Genomic DNA, 26,397 nt, shown 5'->3' with positions numbered 1-26,397 from the left:
AGCACAAAAGGCCCCGGACGAAGCCACCACGAGGGCAGCTACTTGGCCCGCCGAGGCGCATATTGGATCGGTCCGACCCGTCCGCGCCGAGGTTGCCTCTCCCCGCCTTGGGAACATCTCGAACACATATATTTCTCCAGATAAAGGAGAAGGGGCTGCTCTGAGCCCCCGACCCGATGAGGAGCCCATGGGAGCTCACGGACAAGACGCGATATTGTCGTTTCCACTGGCAAAACGGGCATGATACGGAGGAGTGCCGCGAGTTGAAGCGGCAAATCGAGGAGTTGATTCGAAGAGGGCACCTCGGCTGCTATCTACGACAGGATAAAGAGCTTTCCCCACGGCCCAAGGGCCCCTATCGAAAGGCAGATCGACGTAATCACGGGTGGCCCGACGTCTGGGGGAAATAGTATGTCTGGGCAGAAAGCATACGCCCGCGCTACCACAACCGAAGACCCTGGGCGCGGGCCCGAGCCCGAGGTCACATTTCCCGCCGAGAGAGCCATGCAGCCCGAACACGATGACGCGTTGGTGGTGGCCACCAGGATCACCAACGCTCAAGTAAAGAGGATCGTGGTCAACACTAGAAGCTCGACCGACATCCTTTATCTGGACGCCTTCCAGAAGCTCGGGCTCTCCCGTGACGCCCTGGAGCCTATGAGCTCAACGCTCACCGGGTTCACTGGTGAATCAATTTCACCGTTGGGTGCAATCACCTTGCCTTTAACCCTCGGGGAAGTACCGAGGACGAAGACGGTAATGGCAACTTTCTTGGTAGTCGACCTTCCTACTGCTTACAACGCGATCCTGGGGTGCCCCACCCTCAATAAATTCAGAGCGGTTATCTCCACCTACCATCGAACCTTAAAGTTACCGACCCGTGCGAGGGTTGGAGAGGCCAGGGGGAGCCCCCGCGAGTCAAGGCGGTGTTACTTGACCGCGGTCTCCCTGCACAAAAAGAGGGTTGAACTGCCCCTCAAAGACTCTCGAGAAGCGAAAAGGCCGACCCAGCACCCCAAGCCAACAGAGCCTACGGTGGATGTGCCACTACTAGAGGGATGCCCCGATCGAACGGTAAAGCTCGGGTCAGAGCTTCCTGAGCAGGAGCGAGCCCAGCTCATTAATCTCCTCCAAGAGAATATCGGTGTCTTCACCTGGTCACCTACTAACATGCCAGGCGTCGACACTGAGGTATCTCAGTACCACTTGTGCATCTCCCCCGATGTGCGGCCAGTAAAGTAGAAGCCCTGACGTCATACCCCCGAACGCCAGCAGGCTATCCGAGGAGAGGTAGAACGACTTCTGGCGGAGGCTTCATTGAAGAGGCCAAGTTCCCACGCTGGTTATCCAATGTAGTCCTCGTGAAGAAACCTAATGGAAGCTGGAGAATGTGCGTTGACTACACCGATCTTAATTGTGCTTGTCCAAAGGACTGCTACCCCCTCCCACGGATCAACCAGTTGGCCGACGCAACGGCCGGTCACGCCCGCCTGTTGTTCATGGACGCCTTCTTCGACTACAACCAGATCAGAATGGCACCCGAGGATCAGCAGCACACTGCATTCCTCACCGACCAAGGGGTATACTTCTACAAGGTTATGCCATTCGGGCTGAAGAACGCCGGGGCTACGTATCAAAGGACCGTGAACAAAATGTTTGCTCACCAGATTGGGAGAAACATGGAGGTCTACGTCGACGATATGATTGTGAAAAGTCACACGACCACGACTCACTTCTCCGACTTGGCCGAGACCTTCGACACGCTACGAAGGTATAACATGCGACTCAACTCCGCCAAGTGCGCCTTCGGTATCAACTCGGGCAAATTCCTCATGTTCATCATACATGAAAGGGGAATCGATGCGAACCCCGAAAAGGTACGGGCAATCATCGACATGCAGGCCTCTCGGACAGTCAGGGAGTTGCAGCGCTTAAACGGGAGGCTCGCCGCCATGTCAAGGTTCCTATCCCGTTTCGGGCGACCGGTGCCTCCCCTTCTTCCGGGCTCTGAAGGAACCCAAGGACTTCGCGTGGACAGCGGAATGCGAGGAGGCTTTCGCCCATGTGAAGGAGCATCTGGCGTCGCTCCCTTACCTCGCTTCGGGTGTCCCCTCGGGAAAAGCTGGGTGTCTACTTGGCCGCCTCTCGGCACGTAGTAAGTTCTGTCCTGATCAAGGAGGCTTCTGGAGAGCAGCTACCGGTCTACTACACTAGCCATGTCCTTAACGGACCCGAGGAGCGATACCCTCCGATCGAGAAACTGGCGCTGGCGCTCGTATTTACCGCCCGGAAGCTGTGTCCCTACTTCCAAGCTCATCCGATCGAGGTAATCACCAACCATCCGCTCCGACAGATTTTGTCTAAATTTGACCTTGCAGGTCGCCTCCTCAAGTAGTCAGTGGAGCTCGGTGAGTTCGATATTCAGTACATCCCGAGGACTGCCATCAAAGCACAGGTGGTGGCCGACTTCATCTCAGAACTGACTCAGCCCGAGGGCGAGGAACTAGAACGCGTGAAGACGGGATGGCTCCTCCGCATGGATGGATCATCCGGCCAAAAAGGCGTGGGGGCCAGGTTGGTGTTAGAAGCCCCCGACGGGCACTCGCTCGAGCGCTCCCTTCGCTTCGGATTCAAGGCCACCAACAACGAGGCAGAGTACGAAGCGCTGCTGGCGGGGCTCAGATTAGCTGTCGAAATGCAAGTGGGCGACATACACGTCCTCACCGATTCACAGCTGGTCGCCGAAGAGCTCACCGGCGGGTATGAGTCCCGGGACCCAACCATGTCAAAGTATCTGGTGGAGGTAAGAGCTCTCGCTGCCCATTTTTCCCGCTTCACATTATCCAGGGTGCCGAGATGCCAGAACGAGCGAGCGGACACGCTGGCAAAACTGGCCTTAAGATCGGGTCCCGAGGGCGAGCCCGACGTGGAGGAATTCCCCACCCGCGCCATCACGGTCGCAGCGGTAGCCTCTGCTGGCCCCCTAACAACATTGGTGCAGGAGGTGTTACAATTCAAACGTCATGGGATGCTTCCCGAGGATGAAATCGTGGCTCGGCGCCTGCGCCGGACCCAGGCCTGGTACTGTGAAATCAGCAGACGGTTATACAGGAGGTCATACTCACGCCCCCTCCTACGCTGCCTCGAGCCCGAAGAGGCTCAGTTGGTTCTCGTCGAGGTCCACGGTGGTATTTGCGGTGAGCACATAGGTGGGCGCACCCTGGCGTTTAAGATACTTTGTCAAGGGTACTACTAGCCCACTATGTGCCGAGACGCAAAATCGTATATGCAAAGATGCGACGCATGTCAGAGGCACGCACCAACGCCCCGGCAGCCGGCGGTACTGCTGACTCCCGTGGACTGCGCATGGCCTTTCACACAGTGGGGGATGGACATTCTTGGCCCTTTCCCCCTAGTTTCGGGACAACAAAGATATATTATTGTCGGGATAGACTACTTCACCAAATGGGTCGTGGCCGAACCACTGGTAGCGATCACGGAGCGTCAGGTGGAAAGATTCGTGTGGAGGAACATCATTACCCGGTTTGGTCTGCCCAGAGTCATTATCACCGACAATGGGACGCAATTCACCAGTGCTCGGGTCAAAGAGTTCTGCGTGACCAATGGGATACAGCTGAGGTTCAGCTTGATCGCGCACCCCCAAACGAACGGGCTGGCCGAGGTGACCAACCGAGCCATCCTAGGCGGACTCAGGAGAAGGGCGCTCGTGGCCCAATCCACTTGGGTTGATGAGCTCTCGAGCATCTTATGGTCCTTACGGACCACACCTAAAACCGCAACTAGGGAATCCCCTTACAGCCTAGCGTTCGGTGCCGAGGCCGTCCTGCCCGCTGAGGTGGAGATTACCACCCCACGAACGAAATCTTATAATGAAAGGACATCGGCCGACGGACTCCAAGCTGGATTGGACTTGCTCGAGGAAAGGCGAGCCGACATGCACCTGAAGGCCCTCTCCTACAAAAGAGTCGTCGTTAGGATTTACAACAGAAGGGTCCGCCCCCGACCTATCAAGCTGGACAACCTAGTGCTGCGCAGGGTCGAGGTAAGTAACCCAACCCGAGCGCACGGTAAGCTCACTCCCAAATGGGAAGGACCTTATCGGGTCGTCGAGATTGTCTGACCGGGCACGTACCGGCTCGCGACGATGGCCGGCTGTTCTTTACCAAGGACATGGAACGTCCAAAACCTTAAGAAGTTTTTCATGTGAGAAAGCGAAAGATTGGCAATATGCAAGAAAAGAAAATTTTCTTTCATTTAAGAAAAACTGGGACTACAGGACTCGACGCTGACTTACAGACCGACCCCTTAGAAAAAAAACTACAAAGTTACAGGACCCTTTTATTCCTTCGGGACCTCCAGGCGATCGTCGAAAGGGACATCCTCGGACATGTCCACCTCTAGATTTTCGGGGTGGGAAGTGAAGGGATCCTCCTCTACCTCAAGCCCTGGGTGGCGCACACAGAAGCGGGCCAGAGCGATCCGGTATCCATATTCGAAAGAAACCTGCCCCGTCCGCGTCAGCCCGAGTTCGAACCCCTCGGATTTTTTATATGTCGCGAGCAGCTCCTTGTCCTTGTCGGGTCGGAGGCGAGGCTCCTCAGCAAGTGCCTCGGAAGCCGCTCTTGCCTCTGCCTTCACCTCCTCCAACTTTTTGCTAGGGTGCTCGCCTCTGTCTTTAACAAACGGAGCTCGGTCCGCTCTACCCGCAAAATTTTCTGGAGCTCCTTATTCGAACTTTCGGATGTCTGGAGCTCCGATTTGAGGCAAGCCACCTCCGCCTCTGAATCCGCCACATGCTTCTCAGCAACCGCCATAGCTTTCGGGCCCACTCCGGCTCGGATCTCCTCCACTTGACGGCGCAGCTCGGTGTTGCGCCCGCTGAGGCCCCGATGATTCGGCCAGCGTCACGCACCCGGTCCATCAGGGCCATCGCGTAGTGAATGCCATGTAAGAAAGAGGAGAGGTCAGGAGGAACACTGTTGGATGTATAACTAGAAATAACAAGCGCAATACTTACCAATGTTAGGGACTTGGCTGACTTGCAAAGCAGAGCCTCTGAGGGCAAGGTATATATATATCCCGAGCCATGTCGGGATGAAGCGCACCCTGGAGGAATGCGACGAAGGAATCCCCTCCGGCCCACACTCTGTCCACCTAGGACATGCCCCCATAGCAGGTGACCAGGGGGTCGCTTGCCTCCCCTATCGAGATCTCACCCACCACTCGCGACAGAAACGGCTCGTTGTCGCCCACGGGTAGTCGGCACAGGTCGCGCACAGAGGGAGGGCGCGGGTCCTTCCCTATCGCCTCCCGACTGGGTCCCGTCGCGCTTCAAGGAGGGCCTGCCTCTGCTCGGTCCACCCGTCCCGGGGCCGCCTCAACTCCCTAGGAGGCAGTGGTCTTGGCTTTCTTCCGAGGATGCCCGTCCTCAATCTCCAGCGGGGCATCCTTCGAGCCAGGCTTCGGGTCGGCCGATGGGCGTGGAGAAGAAGCCGATGACGCCCAACCACCTAGAAGGGATCGGAGGTTCACCATTTCTGTAAGAAGTCAGACAAAAGTTAGGACTAAGGGCGAGCCACGGAATACCCGGACCGGGCACTATTAACATACCCTGAGGCGTCGGACTGAGACCCGCCTCGACCAGCCACCGCTCGGTCATGTTCCGGATGCCCTGGGAGCTGGGGAGAACCTCACGGAGCCTCCCCAGATCCTGGCGCTCTTCGTCGCTGAGGCTCGGGGCGGTGTTATCGATCACTCTCGCGGACCACCAGACCTCGAAACCCCAATCTCTCGCACAACTGACATAAAAAAACCTCCCCTTCCATCCTTTGTTACTGGAAGGGGTCCCCCCGACTCGAAAACCCACTCGGGCTGACAGGAAATAACCCCTCAACCCCTTGGAAAGGCGATAACAGGAAAGGAACAGGTTGAGGGTGGGGGTGATATTGGCGTAGTGACATTCCCCCAAGAATGCCACTGGGTAGCGCCAAGAGTTCGACGCCACCTGGGATGGCGAGATTCACCACAGAGAGATACAAGAGACAATGAGAAGGTGAAGGGGAAGGCGCAGACCCGCCTCTAGGGCGTCTAGGGTTAGCGCAAAACCCATCAGAATCTGGTCGTAGGCCCACTGCCCCGGTTCGGGGGCGCTGAGGATATAATCCTCCGGGATACTATAGCGCTCCCGAAGTCTCTTCAGCGACGACCCGCTCACGGTGGAGTCGAGGTCATGCAGCCACATTAAGGCCTTAAGGGCCTGCGCCGCTTCCCCATCAGAGGACTCCACGGGGGATGGCGAAAGGGGTCTCTCCCTAGCTCTATTGGAGGATGAAGAAGAGGAAGAAGAAGAGGAGGTCATCCTCACCGACCTTAATGGGAAACAGGAAGGGGCTACGTGGGGAAGGGAGGTGACACTGGAGGCGAGGAGAACGGCTAGAAAGGGGACGACGAGATTCGAAGGAGAAGACTCAGCAGCGAGAGATGGGAACGAAGCCGGACGCGCCCTATTTAAAGGAGAGATCCCGCCGAAACCAGCGTCCCTTCGCCTCCCAAAAGTGGGCGACAGCCCACTCACGTGCTCGCCTGCCCGCCACGTTGCGTCAGGGAGGCCAAAGGCCTAACGCGGCAACTCAGGGGCAAGCCAAGCAAACGGCAGAGTCCTGGCGCCTCGATCTCGATGCCTGAAAGCATACTACGATGCAAAGAGCTGGCCCCCAAGAACTCACAAGGAAGGGGGGTTCTCAGTCCCCCACCACGGGCAAGTTGGTATAAAGGGACAACAACGCAAGTAGCTTCTCGGCTGCACGCCTCCCGAGACCACACCGACGTGGCCAACCTGCCTGCGTCGTGCTCCTCGGCTTTATGCTTCCTGAGATCACACCTGCACGGTCAGCCCGCCTGCGTCGTGCTCCTCGGCTTCATGCTTCCCAAGACCACACCCGCGCGGCCAGCCCGCCTGCGTCGTGCTCCTCGGCTCCATGCTTCCTGAGACCACACCTGCGCGGCCAGCCCGCCTGCGTCATGCTTCTTGGCTCCACGTGCTCCTCGGCTGCATGCCTCCCAAGACCACACCTGCGCGGCCAGCCCGCCTGCGTCGTGCTCCTCGGCTCCATGCTCTCGAGACCACACCTGCGCAGCCAGCCCGCCTGCGTCGTGCTCCTCGGCTCCATGCTCTCGAGACCACACCTGCGCAGCCAGCCCGCCTGCGTCGTGCTCCTCGACTGCACACCTCTCGAGACCACACCTGCGTAGACAGCCCGCCTACGTCGTGCTCCTCGGCTCCATGCTCCCGAGACCACACCTGCGCGGCCAGCCCGCCTGCATCGTGCTCCTCGGCTCCATGCTTCCTGAGACAACACCTGCGCGGCCAGCCCGCCTGCGTCGTGCTCCTCGGCTCCATGCTTCCTGAGACCACACCTGCGCGGCCAGCCCGCCTGCGTCGTGCTCCTCGGCTCCATGCTTCCCGAGACCACACCTGTGCGGCCAGCCCGCCTGCATCATACTCCTCGACTCCACGCTTCCCGAGACCACACCTGCGCAGCCAGCCCGCCTACGAAACTCCACGACCCCCGCACCCCTGGCAACGGACCGGCTAACGCCCGGCAGGGACAGTTTCTCAAAGCCGAAGCCATGCATCGGACTCCCAGTATGACAACCGACGCATAGCTTCTTTCCGGGGGGAATAATGATGAGGATAATAACTGCGATAAGACTCGCATGACGTCAGCTGTCCCAAATAACGCCTCACAACACCTAGTCAATGCAGATCGGAATGCCGACCGAGGCACTTTAACACCCTGCTCAAGCTCAATCCTTCACGCCACGCCAACACCAGTGTCAGACGCTACCAGCTTGCCCCCTGCAAGCAGGCAACTCAGGAAGCAGTAAGCTTCCCTATAAATACCCTCTCGTTCATCGGGGAGAGGGGCATCGGGGACCACTATCATCTGACTTGATCGTCGGAGGGGTTGGGCCGAGCACCCCGACCCAACCTTTGTGCAGGTGCGAAGCAGAGGCCGCCCCGCCGGATGTGAAGGCGAGGAGTTCCTACCCGAAGGAAACAACGATCCCATCCCGACCACCGCATCAGACCACCTCGACGGATTCGAAGGCCGTCTCGGGAAGATCCCCACTCATCCGGACTTAACTGAGCTGCGTCGGCCCTGAGGCAATGGCTCAATGAGTGTTTCCATCAACAACTTCTAATACAAGCGTCCTGTAATTTTTTTTGTGTCAAGCAAACTATTTGGTGAGTCAAATGAACACATATTCTACCAGAATAGTTAGCAAAGCTCAATTTGCTTTTGGAGAGATCATGGCAAATACAATCCGCCCTTTGAGTCTAATTTCTCTGTTACTGAGCTTTTGTCAGTTTATGTGATATTATTATTATTGTTGTTTGTGCTTCATTTTGCTTAGTATTGCTTACTGTAAAATTAAGTTCGGCAACTCAACTTGATGCTCGTCTTTGTCAGTCAAGAAATTTATGCTCTATACATGTTAGTCAATATATACGACATGCACATTTATATGTTTACTGTTGTATCTGTCGGTGCAAATACTGTTCCATCGTTTTCCTTATCATTTATTATTATTATCCTTGTGGATGTCACCCGACCGCCATTGGCGTGATGCTTCTGCCGACACCAAATTGTGGGGTAGGATGTTTAGATATTGGCCAGGTCGATCAACAGCGACGGCTGCGAGAGGAAGGCTTCTCCTATGACATGGCAGGATCGTCGTCATGCGAATAGAGTCTCTGCTTTGTTGCCCCATTCATTCGTCCTTCTTTCCCCAGTCTTCCCTTGCCGCATCTCTGTCTTCCACAAACAGCCCTGTCTTTGCTCTTCATTCTTCATCCTTCTCCCTCCATGGACAATGGCAGTCTGCATATTGTCATGCTCCCATGGGTGGCCTTCGGGCACATGCTTCCGTTCATGGAGCTCTCCAAGCGCATGGCCCAACATGGCCATCGCGTCTCCTTGCTCGTCACCAAGAGAAACATAGAGAGGCTCCCCAGAGTTCCTCCCCATCTCTCTTCCCTCCTCCAGTTTGTCGAGCTTCCCATGCCAAGCATTGAACACCTGCCGGAGAACGCAGAGGCGTCGGTCGACCTTCCGTCCGACGAGCTCAGACCGTACCTGAGGCAGGCCTTCGACACCTTCCAACACCAGTTATCCAGCTTCCTCCGGCAAACGTTGCCCCGCGTGCCCGATTGGATCGTCTTCGACTACGCCGCCTACTGGGCGCCCCGAGTGGCCGCCGAGTTCGGCGTGCCGTGCGCCTATCTTAGCATCTTCAACGCCGCGGAGCTGAGCTTCGTAGGGCCGTCCGCATCGTTAATGGGCTCTGAAGGAGTGAGGGCGACGCCTGAGCGGTTCATGGAGCTGCCTGAGTGGGTTCCTTTCGAGTCCACCATCTTTTTAAAGCCCTACGAGGCTCGCGAGCTCTTCAAGCCCTGCGTTCTGCCGGACGCCTCCGGTGTGTCAGAAACTTATCGGTTCGGTAGGACCTTCGAAGATTGCCAATTGATAGCTGTTCGGAGCTGCCCAGAGTTCGAACCAGATTGGCTTCACCTCCTCGGGAAGCTACACAAAAGGCCAGTGATTCCCGTAGGATTCTTCCCTCCCTCACCTCAGGAATCAGACACCGATGCAGAGAGCGAAAGCAGGTGGCGCAGCATCTTCCAGTGGCTAGCGAAACAAAAGCCAGAATCAGTCGTTTACGTTGCATTCGGCAGCGAGGTAAAGCTGACAAGCTCTCAAGTGCATGAGATTGCTCTCGGCCTGGAGCGATCCCAATTACCCTTCGTTTTGGTACTGAGAGCACCGGCAGACTCGCATGGCAGCCCCGCCGCGCTGCCCGAAGGATTCGAGGAGCGGACGCAGGGGCGCGGGCTGGTGTGCTTGGGTTGGGTCCCTCAAGCCCGTCTCCTTGCGCACCCGTCCATGGGCGGATTCCTGACGCATGCCGGTTGGAGCTCGATCATCGAGGGGCTCGCGCTCGGGCTCCCGGTCGTGCTCATGCCGCTGATGTTCGGTCAAGGTCTGAATGCAAGAAACCTGGTCGAGCGGAAGATTAGCGTGGAGGTGCCGCGGAACGAGGAAGATGGATCGTTCACAGGAGAGGGGATAGCGACGACCTTGAGGTTGGTCATGGTAGAAGAACAAGGTCAGCCACTGAGAGCAAAGGCCAAGGAGTACAGAGAGGTGTTTGGAGACGAGAAGCTGCATGATCGACATGTGTGGGAATTCCTCAAATACTTGATAGAACATAGAAGACAACAAGCTTAACTCAGCTGCAATCGATATGAGATCTCAGTCTTGTCGTCGCTGTTCTCTGCTTTATTCGTGTTGTTGGATTCTCCTCGGTCACATGAAGCTTGGTGTCAACGTTACTTACTGCTCTGACCCCAAAGCTTCACCATCTACTAGTAATTCCAACTTGGACTCTGGATTTTAATGGAGAATCACATGCTCCATCCAATCTTCTTAAATACTTATCCACCAAATCCTCTGTGACTGTCTTACACACGCAATTACTTTTCCATTATGTCGTCAAGTTCATTACAGTTTCTTGATGTTGTTGGTGTTCCAATCAGTTGAATGGCAACTTTGTGAGTCTTGATGAGAGAGACAGATATTATCTTTTGTTAATGCTCCAAACTATTCATCAGTAGAAGAGCTTTTCCCTGCCAAATTTAAGGTCATTAACATAGACAAAAACGTAACATAGTATGGGCACGATCGGCGCCATTATTTCCCAAACTCACTACAATTTCCTTGGATTTGAAGCTAGATGAGGAAAAAATGATGTTTTTGCTGATAAAAAACAAGCAATCAACTTATTGGTGAACTATTATCGTATATGTGTTCTTTGATACTGTGAGATTGAATCTACAAATTTGACTGTCTTCAATTGGACTGTCACGAAGAAGGATATGAAACCTGGAACTGTGGGGAAAGACAAGGGGAGCTCCTCCACACCCTTGAATGCATGCTGAGGATCTCCTTCGCTTTCTCCCTGGTCTTAGCTTTGCAATCCACTTGGAGCACCAGGCACAGTTTGGACACCACTCCCATCTGCATCATCTCCTGCAGCAATCGTGGAGTAGCCGAGTGCCGCGCCACCGAGTGCAGTATCCTGACCGCCCTCTCGCTCGCCATCTCCGACACCCGCAGTATCTTCTTCGACACCACCGGGATGCCGGCCGCGTGCCCCACGAGCTCCGCCCTCCCCTCGGCGCACCCGCAGAGCCGGTCCATCGCCACCAGCGCCAACTCGCAAATCCTCCGGTCATCTTCTTCGAGCAGCAGCTCGATCAGGACGTGCACGGCGCCGGCATTTACCGCCTTGATTCGGTTCCTCGCACATGGGCACGCCTCGATGAGGGCATGCAATGCCGCCCTCGTCTCCTGGTTCGAGATCCGGTCGTGTATGACGTTCACTATCTCTTGGAATAGCTCCTCACCGAGATTGATCAGCTTCTCCTGCGTGAGCACTCCAAGCATCGATCTCAGCAACAGCGTCGCGTAGGCTCGTGACTGGTAACTCGATCGTCTCAGTATCGTCGTCAGTGACTCGATCATGCCGGCATGTCTCGTCACGAGGTCGAGGAGACCACCTTCGGAGATCGGAAGCGAGTGGAGAATGTTGAGTGCCTCGTCGCAGGCGCCTGTGGACTCGAATCCATCATCGACCTCTTCGTTCGAGCTATATCCGTCGTTCGCTATGACGGATGCCAGGAAGTCCACGACACCGGCAGTCGCCTCGACGCACCGCTTGTTCCGCTCGCTCTCGGATACGATCGCCCGCAGCCTGGCCAGCGACCTGAGCTGGGACTGCGGCAGCTTCGCCTCATCGAGGAGCTTCACGATCTGGCCCTGCTCGACGGGGGCCTTCGGGGTGGGAACCCGCTCCACGCCGCTCGACGCGTTAACGGTGCACCAAGCTTGGATCAACCGCCGGAGAGTGTGGTTCGGAGTGACCTCGCAGTCCGGCAAGGCCCGCTTGGTGACCGGACACGTATTGTGCCCTCCGGTAAAGATCCACCGCTCGATGCTGTCGCGGTCGTAGGTGATCCCCGTCGACAGCGTCACCGGGTCCTTCATCAGTTGCAGAGATATAGGGCAAAGGAAGTAAGGCGGTATCTCTACTCCCTCCATCAACACCAACCAAAACCACAAGAACTAAACAGACGAGAAAGCTGAACGAGGATGCCTTTACTTGGTGCAACCCTTGAGTCTCAAAGTTGGTGGGAGAAGAAGACGATCAGGTACTTAAAGCCAGAAGGAAGAAGAAGCCGGCGAGGTCCACGCGGAGTGTACGCAAAGGGAGTCTACAAATGCATCGCTTGCTACGCAAGGAGGGAGAGAGTGGTCAAAGAGTTGACATAGCCATATGTAACACGGATGTAAATCCGCCCTCGTGTTGACCGGACCCTTTTCTATTCCACTTTGAGCTGTGTTTGAGGTGGAAGCACCGTCGCCATTACTTTGGGAACATGGACAGCATTGCCCGACGAGACAAGGAAGCAAATCCAAGTATAAATCACTGCCGACGGCTCGTCCATCTTCCTCGTGTTGACTTTTCCAACACAATTGCGGCGGTGCATGTAATAGATCATCACGTGGCCTTCCGCGAATCTAATCTGTTCGGGCCAGGTTCATTGTCACGCAGTTAAACTACACTTAGGTGCCTTCAAATACTTGACGTATCTAATAACATTGTCAGCCAATCTCAGTTGCCAGAGGGAATCTCTCTGTAAGCCAATGGAAGAATACTACATAAAAATACTAATAGGATATCGGATGAATAGAGAGAGAGGGATAAGTTTGAAATGGAGAATCGTAATACCAAAAGATTAAGCTGATAGGAGAATTGTAATGGAAAGTCAACGCCATGCGAGTAGTTTAATGTGGTGGGTGCATGGATCCAAGGCCAAGCCGTGGGTGGACAGCGTTGGAACAGTGGGAGGACAAGATGCCAGAGCACATGATGGTGATGATAGAGAGAAGAACTTAATGCAACCCACCACCCATCATACGGAAGAGAGATGAGGAAAGACTTTGACTTGTAATCCTACACTCTTTTGATTTTGTTTAGTGCTCCATTCTTTTATTTGTAATATTCAAATTTTAATATAGCATATATTTTCATTCAAATATTTTGATATATATATATATATATATATATGCATTTTTTTCCTAAATAACATTAATAGAATTAAGATTAAACGAAGAAAATTTTCTCAATTTGCAAGATTTATGAGTTCTCTTGTTAGTAGTAAGATAAGAATGCCAATGTAGATTGGATCAAAGTTCCATATCATGGAGATTAAGTGGGTTCGGTAGGTGGCACTGTATCCATGGAAGAAACGAGGGGGATAATTTAGGATGAATAATCATTAGGGATGTATATGAGCCAAATGGATAAGGTCTCCACAAAGTTACAGCCTATTCTTCCATTAAATTAATCGAGACATTGATGTTTGAACCACGGAATCCGATACTGAATCGAAGTCGGCAATCCCATGAGTGCATGAACTTTGACTTTTGATTACTTGCCTCTTGACCAATTTAATGGTTTATTAAGAGAGTTTAAAGCGTTCTATTCGCTCATCAATTCTTGTAATTATATGCTTATGTGATCGAGTTTGAAACTTGTTTCAAAACGAAAAACGAAAAAAAGAAAGTGTAACATCCCTGATTAGTCCTACAGTAGGTAAGATTAAGATTGACTTATAAGGATCCAATGAGTGTATTACTATTAACTTCAGTTTAAGGAGACTCGAGTAAGAAAGGATTACCCGTAGAGGGTCCGATCATTGTAACACCCCTTATTAGTCTCACATTGAAAGTGTTTGGTATCTAATTAGGAATGTAATAGGGAGTATTGAATTCAAATGTATTAATTAGATAGGTGTCCATATCTAAACTTAAATAAGATCAAAAGAAGATTTTAGTTTTCTATTTACATTGGGGAGGTCAATCGATTTCGGTCAATCTCCTTTCACATCGATGTGGTCCGGATGTCTACTGTAATTGCTGGATTCAATCACATACAAAACGTGTCGGGTCGCAATAACATTAAAGTTGGATTGGGCTGCTTGAACTTTGGTTGACTCTAACTCTTCTTGTGAAGATACTATCTTTCGATGCTAAGTTCACATGTTACGCTTTAAAGTTTCTAAGACCCTATCAAAGCCCTCCACATCTCGATTGTAAGTAGGTTTAATTAACATGCATAAATCCTTCATATCTTGTTAATGAAATATCTACGAAAAATATTTTTATACTTTGAAGGATTTGAGAAAAAAATATATTTTACACAACGATTATTCAAAAGGATCCTAATAATCGTACTACCCTTTTATAGAAAACTTCCATATAAGCTATTGAAATTAAATAAAAAGTTAATCTAAATAGATGTTTACATAAAATAGCCTATCATTACTTGATCATGAGAGGTCTATGAAACCATTAAATATGCATGACTTTTTAGATTATGTAATTATATCTAATTAGATAAAATATATTATGGATATGATTATACTCTAATTATAATTATCAGTCAACAAAAAGGATGTTTAATTAAGGTAAGATTATTTAAGAAATGATATTGATAGAAGAGATTCTTCTAATTAATTAATTATTCTAGACCCTCTTTTTAACTTATAAATGGATAAGATATCTTAAAAACTTGATGTAAATATGTGACTATGCAAATATGCTAATATATAGATAAGAGAAGATGGGATCTTCTCATATATCCTCTTTATCCCTAATTCATTGCTCATAGTGGTCGAGAGAGCAGAATATGACTCTAATTCTCCTTGTAAATTAGCATTATTATAGTTTTTGGATTCAACAATGATATACTAGTAGATCAGATAAAACTTTTTGAATGACATTGAAAGGTACGTATCGTAAATTTGATCTATTGTTATTTGATTTCATATATATTAAAAAAATTCACATAATAAAAGTATAAGAATGATTTTTATGATCGTTAAGTGCACGTGAATGAATCCAAGAAGCCCAATTGATATGTCAAGATGATTGCTTGTCTAAGATTATATTAAATCAACATTGATGTTGGTGTAATATTCATTGGATATTATATCGAGTTGATAATATGTGTCGAAAGTATAATTTAATAATGGTTCCTCTATATATTACTAAACATATGAGGACATAATTATCATTTTTTATATATACAAAAAGTTAACTTTAAAGAAATTAAATTATCATCAGTTTCTTTAATCCATTAATAAGATATTATATCATTAAAAGGAAATTTGGAAGTTATTGTATACCTCTATACATACATAGCTTCCTACTCCATAGAAGTTATGGAGTATCGACTAATACTGCAAAGAAAGCATTAAAAACCTCAATGGATTAAATCATCGTCAATATGGGCTTATTGTATGCTAAACATTGTGTATAGAGCTTACTATGGTCATACAAAGAATACGAGACGGATGATGTACTATAGTAGGAAGCTATTTACAGGAATATATTACATCACGATTTTGATCCCGACTTAAGCCATGAGTCTCCTACGTGGGGTGCATCCAAGCCGGCCACAGCATACGTCGAGTCGTGCGTGAGATGTCGTATGAGTAGGGAAAGCTTGAGAAGAGGATCGTACCAATCAAAACGATTCACGATCGATCTTATGTATTTGTTCTACAATGATCCATCGATCGATCTAGCTTGGATCAGGCTAAGTTTAATTGTGTTCGAAACACTCACGAAGATGGACACGACATGATCCACGACTCATTCAAAGAAAGCATGCAATAGGATGACCATTGAACTCTAAGGAACTAACTGTTCATCACCCCTCAGTTCTTAAGCAGATATGATTCAGAAGAGAAAGAAGAGAATTCAGACAAAGCCAAATCGGTATTCTTCTCATAAGCTAATGAACATGGATCCAAATCCTCTTTTGTTTGAGTTAGGACGAGAAATTCTAACTCCACTCATGTCGATTTGGGTCATCATAGGGATTACTTAGGCCCAACAATTCATTAACTTGGGTCCATCTTGACCTCTAATTATATCTCTACTCAATTGGACATAATCATAAATAATACTAGTTAATATTTTTTGACAAAAAATATAACATATGATAAGCAACTATCATAGAATTAATCAGCTAAGATTCACTTAAGAATAGATATAAATTTTTCTAAATTTAACCATAACAAATAAATAAAAAATCAACTGGAAAATTGAGAATATATATTTATAAGAAACCTCAACACTCACAATACCAATATATATATATATATATATATATATATATATATATATATATATATATATATATAAAACATTTTATGCTAATCGAAATATGACATAGAGCCCAGTCACAAAGACATACCAAGTCAGCATAAACTTAAGGAAAGAATATAATAAAAAATATTTTTTACTAATATTATTCATTCTAAAAAATTTCTTTCACCATCCTATAAATAAAAGTCTCTAAATAAAAAATATCTCTTTCGCTTTCAAAGTAACTTTATAAGGTGTATGATCCCAGTACGCTAAGAGATTTGTCATGAGAAAGTCATTTTGAGAATATATTCAACCACCTCGAAGGTTCGATTTTTTAGATTTAATAATTTTTAGAAAGTAAATTTAAGTGCGTTTACTATGTGATATGGATCGATGATTAGCACTAATGTATATATATACATATATATGTATATATATATTAAATATTTAATAAAATAAAAAATTGAAGTTCTATTAGATTTTATTCAAATTATCCCATATCTCCTATCAAAATTTATATCAATGAAGCTAGTTAAATAAATATAACATCTCTCATCTCCTCTCCACCCTTCTTTTGGTTGAAGCCTTAGCATTATATAATGCGGCCGGCCGTCCCAATTGATGTGTATTCTCTCCGACATCCTCTTGTACTTTTGTCTTATAGGCATCACAAAGTCATCAAAACTTGGTGTCGGAGAGACAAACTTCCCAACATTCTCGGTGACTTGCCATGTGGAGCTCTTAAGCTACTCAAGATTTATCTTTCATAACAACAAGACATGCAAGATTAGAGATTCCTCCGAGGAAGGCATCCAAAGTGCTTGCTTATCAAGCTCGATAGAAATGGATCTGTCTTATCTATAAATATCGTGTATTTTAAGATTAATTATCGCGTCATCATAAAAGAAGGAGTCTTTCTCTGGATTTCCTTTTTTCTCTAGTCTTCTTCTAATTAGTGGGCTGAATAATTGCTCATCAATCAGGTGTTTGTTTTCGTTTGGATGCCTTCAAAGGTTTGACCGGTTCTTGAACATTGACCGACCGATTGACTGCACGGGACGCGCAGAAGGTTCAAAGCCGGCAACTTGGTATCTTTCTTTCGCCTTTTTGGCAATTCCTGTTTGGCTTCCGACATGGACGGTATCAGAGCACCAATAACCAGTCACCACCTATCACAATCTACAAATTCCCACACCAAAACACGATCGCAGCCGCGAATCCTCCATCTCTCGTTCATTGGTTGATGAAGCTGTTTGCTGACTCGAATCTATATCACTGCATCCTTGTGTTAACCCCTCATGCACGTAGCCATCTCCGGAGGCCGTATTCAACACCGCCACAACTGCTGCTTTCTTCTCTCTCTCTCTCTCTCTCTCGCTCTGGCCTTTGGTTTGGATAAACTATTCGGGCACTACATTGACCTTTTTGGCGTTTTAAGGAACTCTGGCGGAGTCCGAAGCTGTGCGTTGGATCTCCTGTCGAACGAGGTCTTTCGAGCTTTCTTCTTGGGCAGCTGTGACATCTCAAGCGACATGGAACCTTCCGATCTCTCCTTGAGCCGGCCGTCGCCCCGGCGCGAGCTCCAAGGCCCCCGACCGACCCCCCTCCAGGTCCGAAAGGACTCCCACAAGATCAGGAAGCCACCGGCCGCGGCGCCTCCCCAGACTCGGCAACCGGTCATCATCTACACCGTCTCGCCCAAGGTCATCCACGCCAGCCGTAGCGAGTTCATGTCGCTGGTGCAACGCCTCACCGGCGCCGCCTCATCTTCCGCCGATCCTATTGCGGCTGCTTCGCGTTCTCGCGAGGACTCAGCCAGAGGAGCACCGCTGTCGCCGGCAGCTCGGTTAGCCGTGTTCGAGAGGACGTCTCACCCGGCGTCCAACCGAGATGTTCTTGATCAACTGGAGATCGATGGTCCGATGACATCGAGTCGAGCCGGTCTCTTCCCCGGCATCCTGTCCCCGGTCCCTTCTTCTCTGCCACCGGTGTCCCCCAACCTGTTCTCGGCGTCCACCGTCCCGAGTGAGCTTAACCTCTTCAACGAACTCAGCCCTGCTTTCCATGGGAGCAAGAGCTATGTCGAGAATCCCTTCTTGCCCAGCCCCAACAACTTCCTATCCACTCCCATCCTCCCTTCTCCCGGTGCATTTTGGGACCTCTTCAATCAAAACGAGTAGTGTTGGCTCAAGAGAAGGGCAAAGAAGACATGGTGAGGCCTTCTTATTCCTCTTGTGGGAGCTAATCGCATCTCATATGTAACAACAACAACCTCAACAATCGATCGATTTAGAGTAGTTGATGAATTCTTATTACACCATCAGATCATGATTCATGCAACACAGAATTGTAAGTTCTTTTTGTTTGCCTAATACTTGATTATTCTTTTGCCTTTCATTCATTCTCTCTTTATAGTTCTGCATGTTGCAAGATAAGATCAATTTAGAGTATGCAAATATGAACAACAATCGATCCTTCGAGTATGCTCTCATTTCTTCTGTAGCAGTAAGATCACATCCATCTATCTTAGCATGCTAAAAGTACAGACAGGTAGGTTGAGAACTGCATGTCATGAGCAGCTTCGAAGCACAAGGAATCAATCCATTAACATGGAAAAGCTTGTCCTGCATAGAGTTATGGAGTACAAGCAAGTCACAATACAGAGACATGTATAGCCATTCTAAAAATAATTCTCCGCCTGTAACTTTGCAAACAAGAAAAATCTCATCTCAGGACAATGATAGAGAGAGACTAGCAGGCAGCGCACCGGAAAACTTCCAACCTATGCCTTCGTTCAGGTCAATGCCATCCTTTTCTTGTTCTTCATTTAGAACATTACTGACAAATTTGAGTAGGCTCTTCAATTACCGTATCCACCTAAGCCTTGATTCTTTTAGAGGAAAGCCGAAATTTTGATTCTTATTAGTGGTAACCAATATATATTTGCTTGAACAGATCTAAATTTAGTAGTTGACAATGGACATGGACAAATTAAGAGGCCTGAGCAAGTGTAAACAAGCAAACTTTGATGTGTGTTTGTGGGCATTTCTTTAATGCTTCGAATATGAAACCAAAGTTGCATAAGCAAAACCAAGAGTTGAAAAGGAGACCACAATCTAAAGGATTAGTTGATGCTTTCCACAGTGCTCTTATTCTTTAAACAAGCAAGATCAGAATGGTGAGGGGAAGAACACAAGCCAAAGGATTAATTGGTCGATTGGCTTCACATTCTTTAACTTTATTTGCGCGTGGATTGGGTATGTCATGGTTTGAAATCTTCTACAAATAAAAAGTATTTTTGGTGACCTGCCCATAGCTTTAAAAGTAACATCCCACATAAGATAATGCATGCTTGGTGTATGTTAGATACCAGTTCAAAGTAAATAATAATGAAGCCACCATCTCTAAAATCTACTTTGTCGCCTTCAATCCTCTAACTCGTCGGACCTCCCAATGGTCGAGATCTGTAGTACGTTTTTGACTACTTTACTCGGACAATATATTCATGTGGGAGACGTCTAAGAATAGTACTTTGTTACTGAGAACTACAAAAGTCAAATGATATATATTGACCCGAAAGTTATCTACAAAATCACTATGAGATTGAATATTATTGAGTCGTAGATGAGACCCAATAATTTCTTATTAATGATTGACTTTTTCAGTCCTGATTAATATTCTCTTGTTGAGCAACGTTTTAGTCTTTGATGATGATGATTCATCGGGAACTTATTGGAGCTATCTATGCATTTGCAATAATATTGTGAAATGACACGACGTAGGATTGCTTGGTTGTGGAAGAAAGCAACCAAAACAAAGGGAGTCCTGTCTCTTTCTCCTCCCTGAACTCATCCCATGCTTCCTAGTACCAAATCCTTTGGATGAATCAGTCGACCAAACTGAGTTAATCTTTGATCGTTACTCTGAATCGTATGTGCTCAACAGTTGTTGTCTCTTTCTCGAAGGAAAACAAACAGTCTGAAGAGCATACGAAGCATGACAGAATGATCGAAGTAGGAATACTTTGCATCCATCAGTCAGGCGAGAGAGAGAGAGAGAGAGAGAGAGAGAGAGAGAGAGAGAGAGAGAGAGAGGCACGTGAATGCGTGCGAGGCATTGCTTCACCATGAACTGCTAATTCCTTGTAACACTGTGACTGCACACAACCCCTACCCCTCTTCCACTGTACGAAAAGAGGACCCATCGCTTCAGAGCTCAGCGGTGTTACAGGTGCAAGCAACAAGGACAGAGTGCTATCTTTTTCCTTAGTTTAGGGCTGCACACGGATGGCTTCCGAGGAGAAGACGACTGTGGCCACCGTTCACGTACACGGCCCGTGGCGCCCATGCCATGCCATGCCATGCCATGCCATGCCCCTACAGCAGTACCTTGCTCTTGGGGTCAAAATGATGGCCATGGATCACAAGACTAATAATGGTGACCAGTACCGCACAGCTGCGTCTACAATTTCCCCCAAGCTTTCCCTGTCATATCTCTCGTGGGATTCCTGCTCCGATAAGAGAAAGGTCACCCTCTGCAAGCGTCACCACACCTCCATATCTTTGTCCCCATTGAACTTCCAAGCAAGCAAGTAATATTTTCTTGCATGACATAAAGGTCGATATCATTCAAGATCGATGTATAGATGAATCACCAAACAGTGGAAATAATTAGCGTAGTAGAGATAGATTCTTAATCTCCACAACTCCATGCTGCGAGCTGTCATAGAAGGAGCACTATGATGCGTTGGTTCTTAAAAGGAGGAGACAACAATTCATCCTTCAACTTGAAAAGGAGCATTTCATTTCTACACATTTTGACATCGGAGTCAACATTTTGCTTTGCTGCACATAATCAAAAGTGCAAGGCCAGTGGCATCTCTCTCTCTCTCTCTCTCTCTCTCTCTCTGACTATAGATATACGGGATATATTGAAAGAGATGGGACGCTGTGTGAAGCTTCGATCCCATAAAGGAGGAGAGAAAACAAAGAATGTGTTGAGGATATGAGAAGCCCACCTTTGGATGCAATCAATCACATTCCTTCTTAGAGCTGCAGCTGACACCTTCCTTTAAGGCGTCGTTTGACCATGCAAACCGATCGAGTTATGGCGCTTGGAAGGACCTGATGGAGGGATCGGCATCGCTCTAGGCAAGAACTCAAAGAAACCACCTGACTTCTTCTTACCTGCCGGGTTCTGATACCAGGCATGCATGGTTCTTGAGCCATCACAGCATGAAACCAAGAAGAGGATGAGAATTACCAGAGATATCGATCCTTTAGAGAGCAGTGCCATTGGAGCAAACCAAACAAAAAGAAGACACACCTACAAGTAATGAGAAAGAGGGTAAGCAAAGAGTAGATATCTCGACAAAGTCGAGGAATAGAGAGGACAGTGTGAGTTGGCAATAAAGTTACTATCGAGATGTCAAAGACAAGCATAATGAACGGGGAAGATATGGGTATGAATCATAGAAAGCTGTGTAGAGAAGTCCATTAATGTTGATAGAAGATGCAAGAGAAGTAGAAGATCCATGATGAGATGGGGAAGGCAAGAAGAAGACGAAGAAGACTCCAAGGAACACGAGAACACTTGAAGGCCGACTAAGAAATGGCTAGTGTTTGATGTGATATTACCTTTTCTCTCTCTCTTTCTCTCTCTCTCTCTCTCTCCTCCTCTATTTTTGGTCCATATTAACCTTATTTTTTGGATGCAGCAGGAGATGTTATACAGGAGAGGCAATGAGTTATTTATTATCTACTGCAGCGGTATCGGAATAAACAGTATATAATATATACTGCATGGGATAGAAATCTTATGGGTGCTGCTCTCATTATCCTCATACCATCCATATGTAAAATATCAGGATTGTTCGAGGGTGATAAGCAAGATTTGTGAACTTTCTGGATATTAATCATTTATAATATCTAATCTTATAGGAATTGTTGCAGACTTGATGTTTGAGGGTGATAAGCCTTTTTGATATTAATCATCTCACTAGCTGTAGTATGATCTGTCTATTCGGAGAAATTGAAAATTGAATCATTGATAAATTTGGTTCTTAATATAAAGTTTTGAAAAAATAAATAAATAAATAAATATATATATATATATATATTCTTAACTTTTTTATATATTATAAAAGATATTAAACTATGTTATAAAGATATTTTTTTCACTCTTCGGTGGTGTCGACTAGTTGATCAATCCAAAGGAGTGGATAGTTATCTTTCGGACACATCTTTTTTAATCAGTATAGTTAACATACGTCCTCTAGTTTCTATTTAATTTTTTAATAAGTATAATTTTGGTAAGTCACCGCAAGCAATATACCTCGACAATAAACCCTGCTCCTAATAGTTTGTTAACTTTATTGGTAATGCCTACTAACGATTCGGGAGTACACTTATTAGGCTTTTGTTTGATTCGTCATGCTTCTAGAGAGATGTTCAGGTGATGTTGGGCTACACCCGGATCAATTCCCGGTATATCTCTTGGTGACCATGCGAACACCTCGGTGTTCTTCTTGAGGAAGTTGATAAGTTTTACTCGCTTCTTGTCGAGTAACGTTGCCTCGACCTTTACGACCCGATCGGGATGGACCTTGTCCAAGGGTGTTTCAATCAATGACTTTACCAATTTCGAGTGCGGGAGGGACTTGGCAGAATCTCGGGGGTCCATGGGTGGCCCCACGGGTCGGATCTTCGTTGGTAAGGAGACTACCATAAGGTAGCACTGTTGGAACTCCCTTGAGTCAAGAACTTCGTAATCTTATAGTAGGTTGACACTACTACTTGTAGTCTGTTCAACATAGATCGACCAATGATGTCGACCATCATGAATTTGATCATAGCTGTTTTGAAGAATGGCTCATCTCCGAATGTGACATGTAGGCTCATGGTCCCAAGAGAGAGATTGAGTTGCCCATGAACCCTGTTAATGACGAAGCCGAAGGGGTGAGATCATTAGTTGAGAACTCGAGTTTTTGAAGGGTTTTGAAACAGAGGACATCGATGAAACTACCTGTATTGATCATGACTCTCTTTACTCGAGCACTAACCATTCTCACAAAGACCACTAAAGCGTTATCGTGATTTGAGTCAAGGCACTACATCTCTCCTTCTCTGAAAGTTATTTCCTGGTTGCCTCTAGTCCTAGGGCGCTTCCCGATAGTGGTTCGGGCGTAAGCATTGTGACCCAAGGTGCTATCTCCTCCTGTGGTTGGTCCACTGATGATAATGTCGATTTGTCTTTCAATCAGCCCCTAAGGTTAGGGTAATAGCTCCTAAAGTCTTCAAATGAACTCCCCGAGGTGTTTCTCATCGTATGAGCTTCTTACTTTGCTTATTCAAATTGCGACAGTCCATTATGTCATGGGCGTAATCATGGTATAAATAATAATACTTGGATTCGTCTCTTTTCTTAAGTGGAGTCCTCATCGATCAAGAATCTTTCAATAAGTCATTTTTTTATCTATAAAATAACTTCAGTCCTAGTCAGGTTTAGGGGTGGTCAATTCGGACCTCGGGCTACATAGGTCGAGTCATTCACTTTTCTTCCACCGTGGCGATCTTGGGGTGGGGGCGAATTGTGGTCGCTCTTGCCTCAATTTCTTATGAGGTTCTCCACGTTTGCTCAAGATCATTACATCAGCGATAATGTATTATATGGCCCCTTTGAAGCACCTCGGGGATCGTCAATAATGTCCTTTCTACCAACGACCAAAATAGGCGAGAGAGTTTCAATCCCATCATAAAGGACTGAATCACGAGCTATGGGTGAGCATTATCTATGCCTCGGATCTCGTTAGTAAATCGAGTGACGAAGTCTAAGAGTGTCCCCTCCTTGCTTATTTAAGTCCGAGAAACATCGTCATCGTCGGCCTCGGGCACACATTTATAAGGAAGTGGAGCTTGAATTCTTTTATTAGTTGAGTAAAGGAGATAATAGAGAGCAACTTTAGACAAGTGTATCATTCTCTTGTCATACCTCTTAAGATGGTCGGGACGTCATGACACATTAGGGCATCCGAAGTACTTTATAGCAATATATGAGTTCGGAAGGTGACGACATGCTCTACTAGGTCAGTAGTGCCGTCAAAGACTTACAATGATGGGAGGCGAAAGTTTGTTAGGATCGGCTCCTCTTGAATATCCTGGATAAATGGTGATTGACCAAAGATAGGGTTGACTTGCCCATCACCCCTAGATTGATGAAAGTGTCGATGCATATCTTTTAAGTATTGGTCTATTTGATGTCGTTGTATCCTAAGAGAGTTATCTATTAAATCAACTGAGTGGATCTCATATTCAAGTAGAGTAGAGCGATGGTGGGGCATTCTATTGAACTCTACAATTGAGGAGTGGGGTGCTTCCTTAGTTACTGGTTTGATAGGCCTCAGATGCCTCTGAGATGCTGGCAACTCGTCGGGTGGGGGGACCCCAGCAGTCACTGATGCTAGTGGTTGTCAAACTAACAATAGTGGCTAAGGCGATAGCATTGTCTATTGGTCTAGCCAAGGTAGAAGTGAGGGTAATGACCTGTATCATATTGGCTAGTGTTTGCATTTGCTAGGTGAGATTTAAGAATGCTTCGACATAAATGAGTAAATGGCTCAGCGGTACTCCCAGATATGAGGGTCTAGGGTCATTGAATGGATGCCAATATTGTATTAGTACTTGTGGCAAGGTGGATGTGTATATATGGGGAAAGGATGGTTGTCACCCTGTCTGAGTAAAAATACTATGGGTCGAGGGCATAGCCTCAACCAAGCGTGCATTGATAGGGTCAGCCTATAGATGCTTCTACGATATCGAGCCCTCATAGTACCAAAATATTAAGGGAAAATGTCATTGATGTATTTGTCAAAACAACGTGACCCTGATTCATATGTGTAAGGTTGTTTGAAATAGAGAATAGGGAGAAGCTTTTCGAGCTAGTCCCTATAACACTTAAGTTAGTACTGAGGTCCACTCTTTAGCCTTGAGTCTTATTTATCTAAAGTTCAAGGTTCCTAATATTGAGGAGGTGAAATATCCAATATAGATTCTATATAGAAGGTAGTTTGTAACTGATCTGAGTTGCCCTTTGAACTCCTAGGTGATAGAAGATAATATTTCCATCAATAATTGTTCTTATCTTCTATTATTTTCATCATGGTATCAGAGCAGTGAGAAAAGAGAAGCTTCGCTTTTGCCTTCGGCTAGCAACCTACATCGTTGAGAAAAATAAAGCTTCGCCCTTGCCTTCGGCCAGCGACCAATGTCGCTGCAGCCAAATTTCTAAGAGGCTCTGCGGCTAATCCTCATCTTCCTTATCGCGATAGTCTTCGTTGATCTACTAACAGTTAGCAGACTTAAGGAGAACGAAGGGCGGACTTAAGGAGAATCTCTCTATTCTGTTGAGGAAAATCCTTCCTCCTAATCTGTATAAATAGGAGAGAGAGACATGTTAATGTATTCAAGTTAAAGCTACTTCAATAAAGCTTCTTCAATAATTGTTCTTATCTTTTATTCTTTCCATCACTAGGAATATTTACGTGAATATTCTATAAAGGAGACAGTTCATAATTATCCCGAGCTACCCCTAGATCCCCAAAAATATTCTTGTGATATATTTTACACGGGAGGTAGTTTAATAACTGACCTGAGCTACCCCTTAGACTTTCAGAATATTTCTATGAAGATTCTATAAGGGAGGCAATACGGTAACTAACCCGAGCTATCTCTTAAACTCCTATCTATATAGATGTTGAGCCGTCTAAGCTTTTTTTTTTCTCCTATAGTTCTTATGTGGCATTTGTATAATAGGCGATGATTGACAGATTATATATTTTCTATAATTATTTTTTATATAAAATTATCCAAAAATTATTACACTTGATTACACTCATTGATAAAACATATTAAAAAAATAAATTTTATGTAAAATTATCCTAAATTCATCAAAAAAAACTTGAATTGTCCTAAAAAATAATTTTTATATAAAAATTATTTTTAAATTATCTAAAAATATTATACTCAAGTTATACTCTTTTATAGAATATGTCAAAGGTTCTATTAATATATATATATATATATATATATATATA

General features: G+C 46.9%; 4 protein-coding genes across 4 annotated transcripts; 3 read left to right on the top strand and 1 right to left on the bottom strand.

The window, feature by feature from the left end:
• The first annotated feature begins 1,388 nt into the window (after positions 1–1,388).
• On the top strand, positions 1,389–3,256 carry LOC135618019 (uncharacterized). Its single transcript, XM_065118920.1, has 3 exons — positions 1,389–2,126; positions 2,195–2,326; positions 2,396–3,256. The coding sequence occupies exons 1-3, from the start codon at positions 1,389–1,391 to the stop codon at positions 3,254–3,256; spliced, it is 1,731 nt and encodes a 576-aa protein (XP_064974992.1).
• Positions 3,257–8,891: 5,635 nt separating this feature from the next.
• LOC135618018 (putative UDP-rhamnose:rhamnosyltransferase 1) lies at positions 8,892–10,313 on the top strand. The gene has a single exon (XM_065118919.1). It carries the CDS (start codon positions 8,892–8,894, stop codon positions 10,311–10,313), a length of 1,422 nt encoding a protein of 473 aa, XP_064974991.1.
• Positions 10,314–10,737: 424 nt separating this feature from the next.
• On the bottom strand, positions 10,738–12,287 carry LOC135616613 (E3 ubiquitin-protein ligase PUB23-like). The gene has a single exon (XM_065115982.1). The coding sequence runs from the start codon at positions 12,183–12,185 to the stop codon at positions 10,947–10,949; it is 1,239 nt and encodes a 412-aa protein (XP_064972054.1). The 5' UTR covers positions 12,186–12,287; the 3' UTR covers positions 10,738–10,946.
• A 5,403-nt stretch (positions 12,288–17,690) lies between these two features.
• LOC103990761 (protein MKS1) lies at positions 17,691–18,790 on the top strand. Its single transcript, XM_009410015.3, has one exon. It carries the CDS (start codon positions 17,840–17,842, stop codon positions 18,485–18,487), a length of 648 nt encoding a protein of 215 aa, XP_009408290.2. The 5' UTR covers positions 17,691–17,839; the 3' UTR covers positions 18,488–18,790.
• The last annotated feature ends 7,607 nt before the right edge of the window (positions 18,791–26,397 follow it).

Source organism: Musa acuminata, chromosome BXJ2-7, assembly GCF_036884655.1.
Source record: "Musa acuminata AAA Group cultivar baxijiao chromosome BXJ2-7, Cavendish_Baxijiao_AAA, whole genome shotgun sequence".
NCBI lineage: Eukaryota > Viridiplantae > Streptophyta > Magnoliopsida > Zingiberales > Musaceae > Musa > Musa acuminata.
This window is presented reverse-complemented; position numbering and strand designations above follow the sequence as displayed.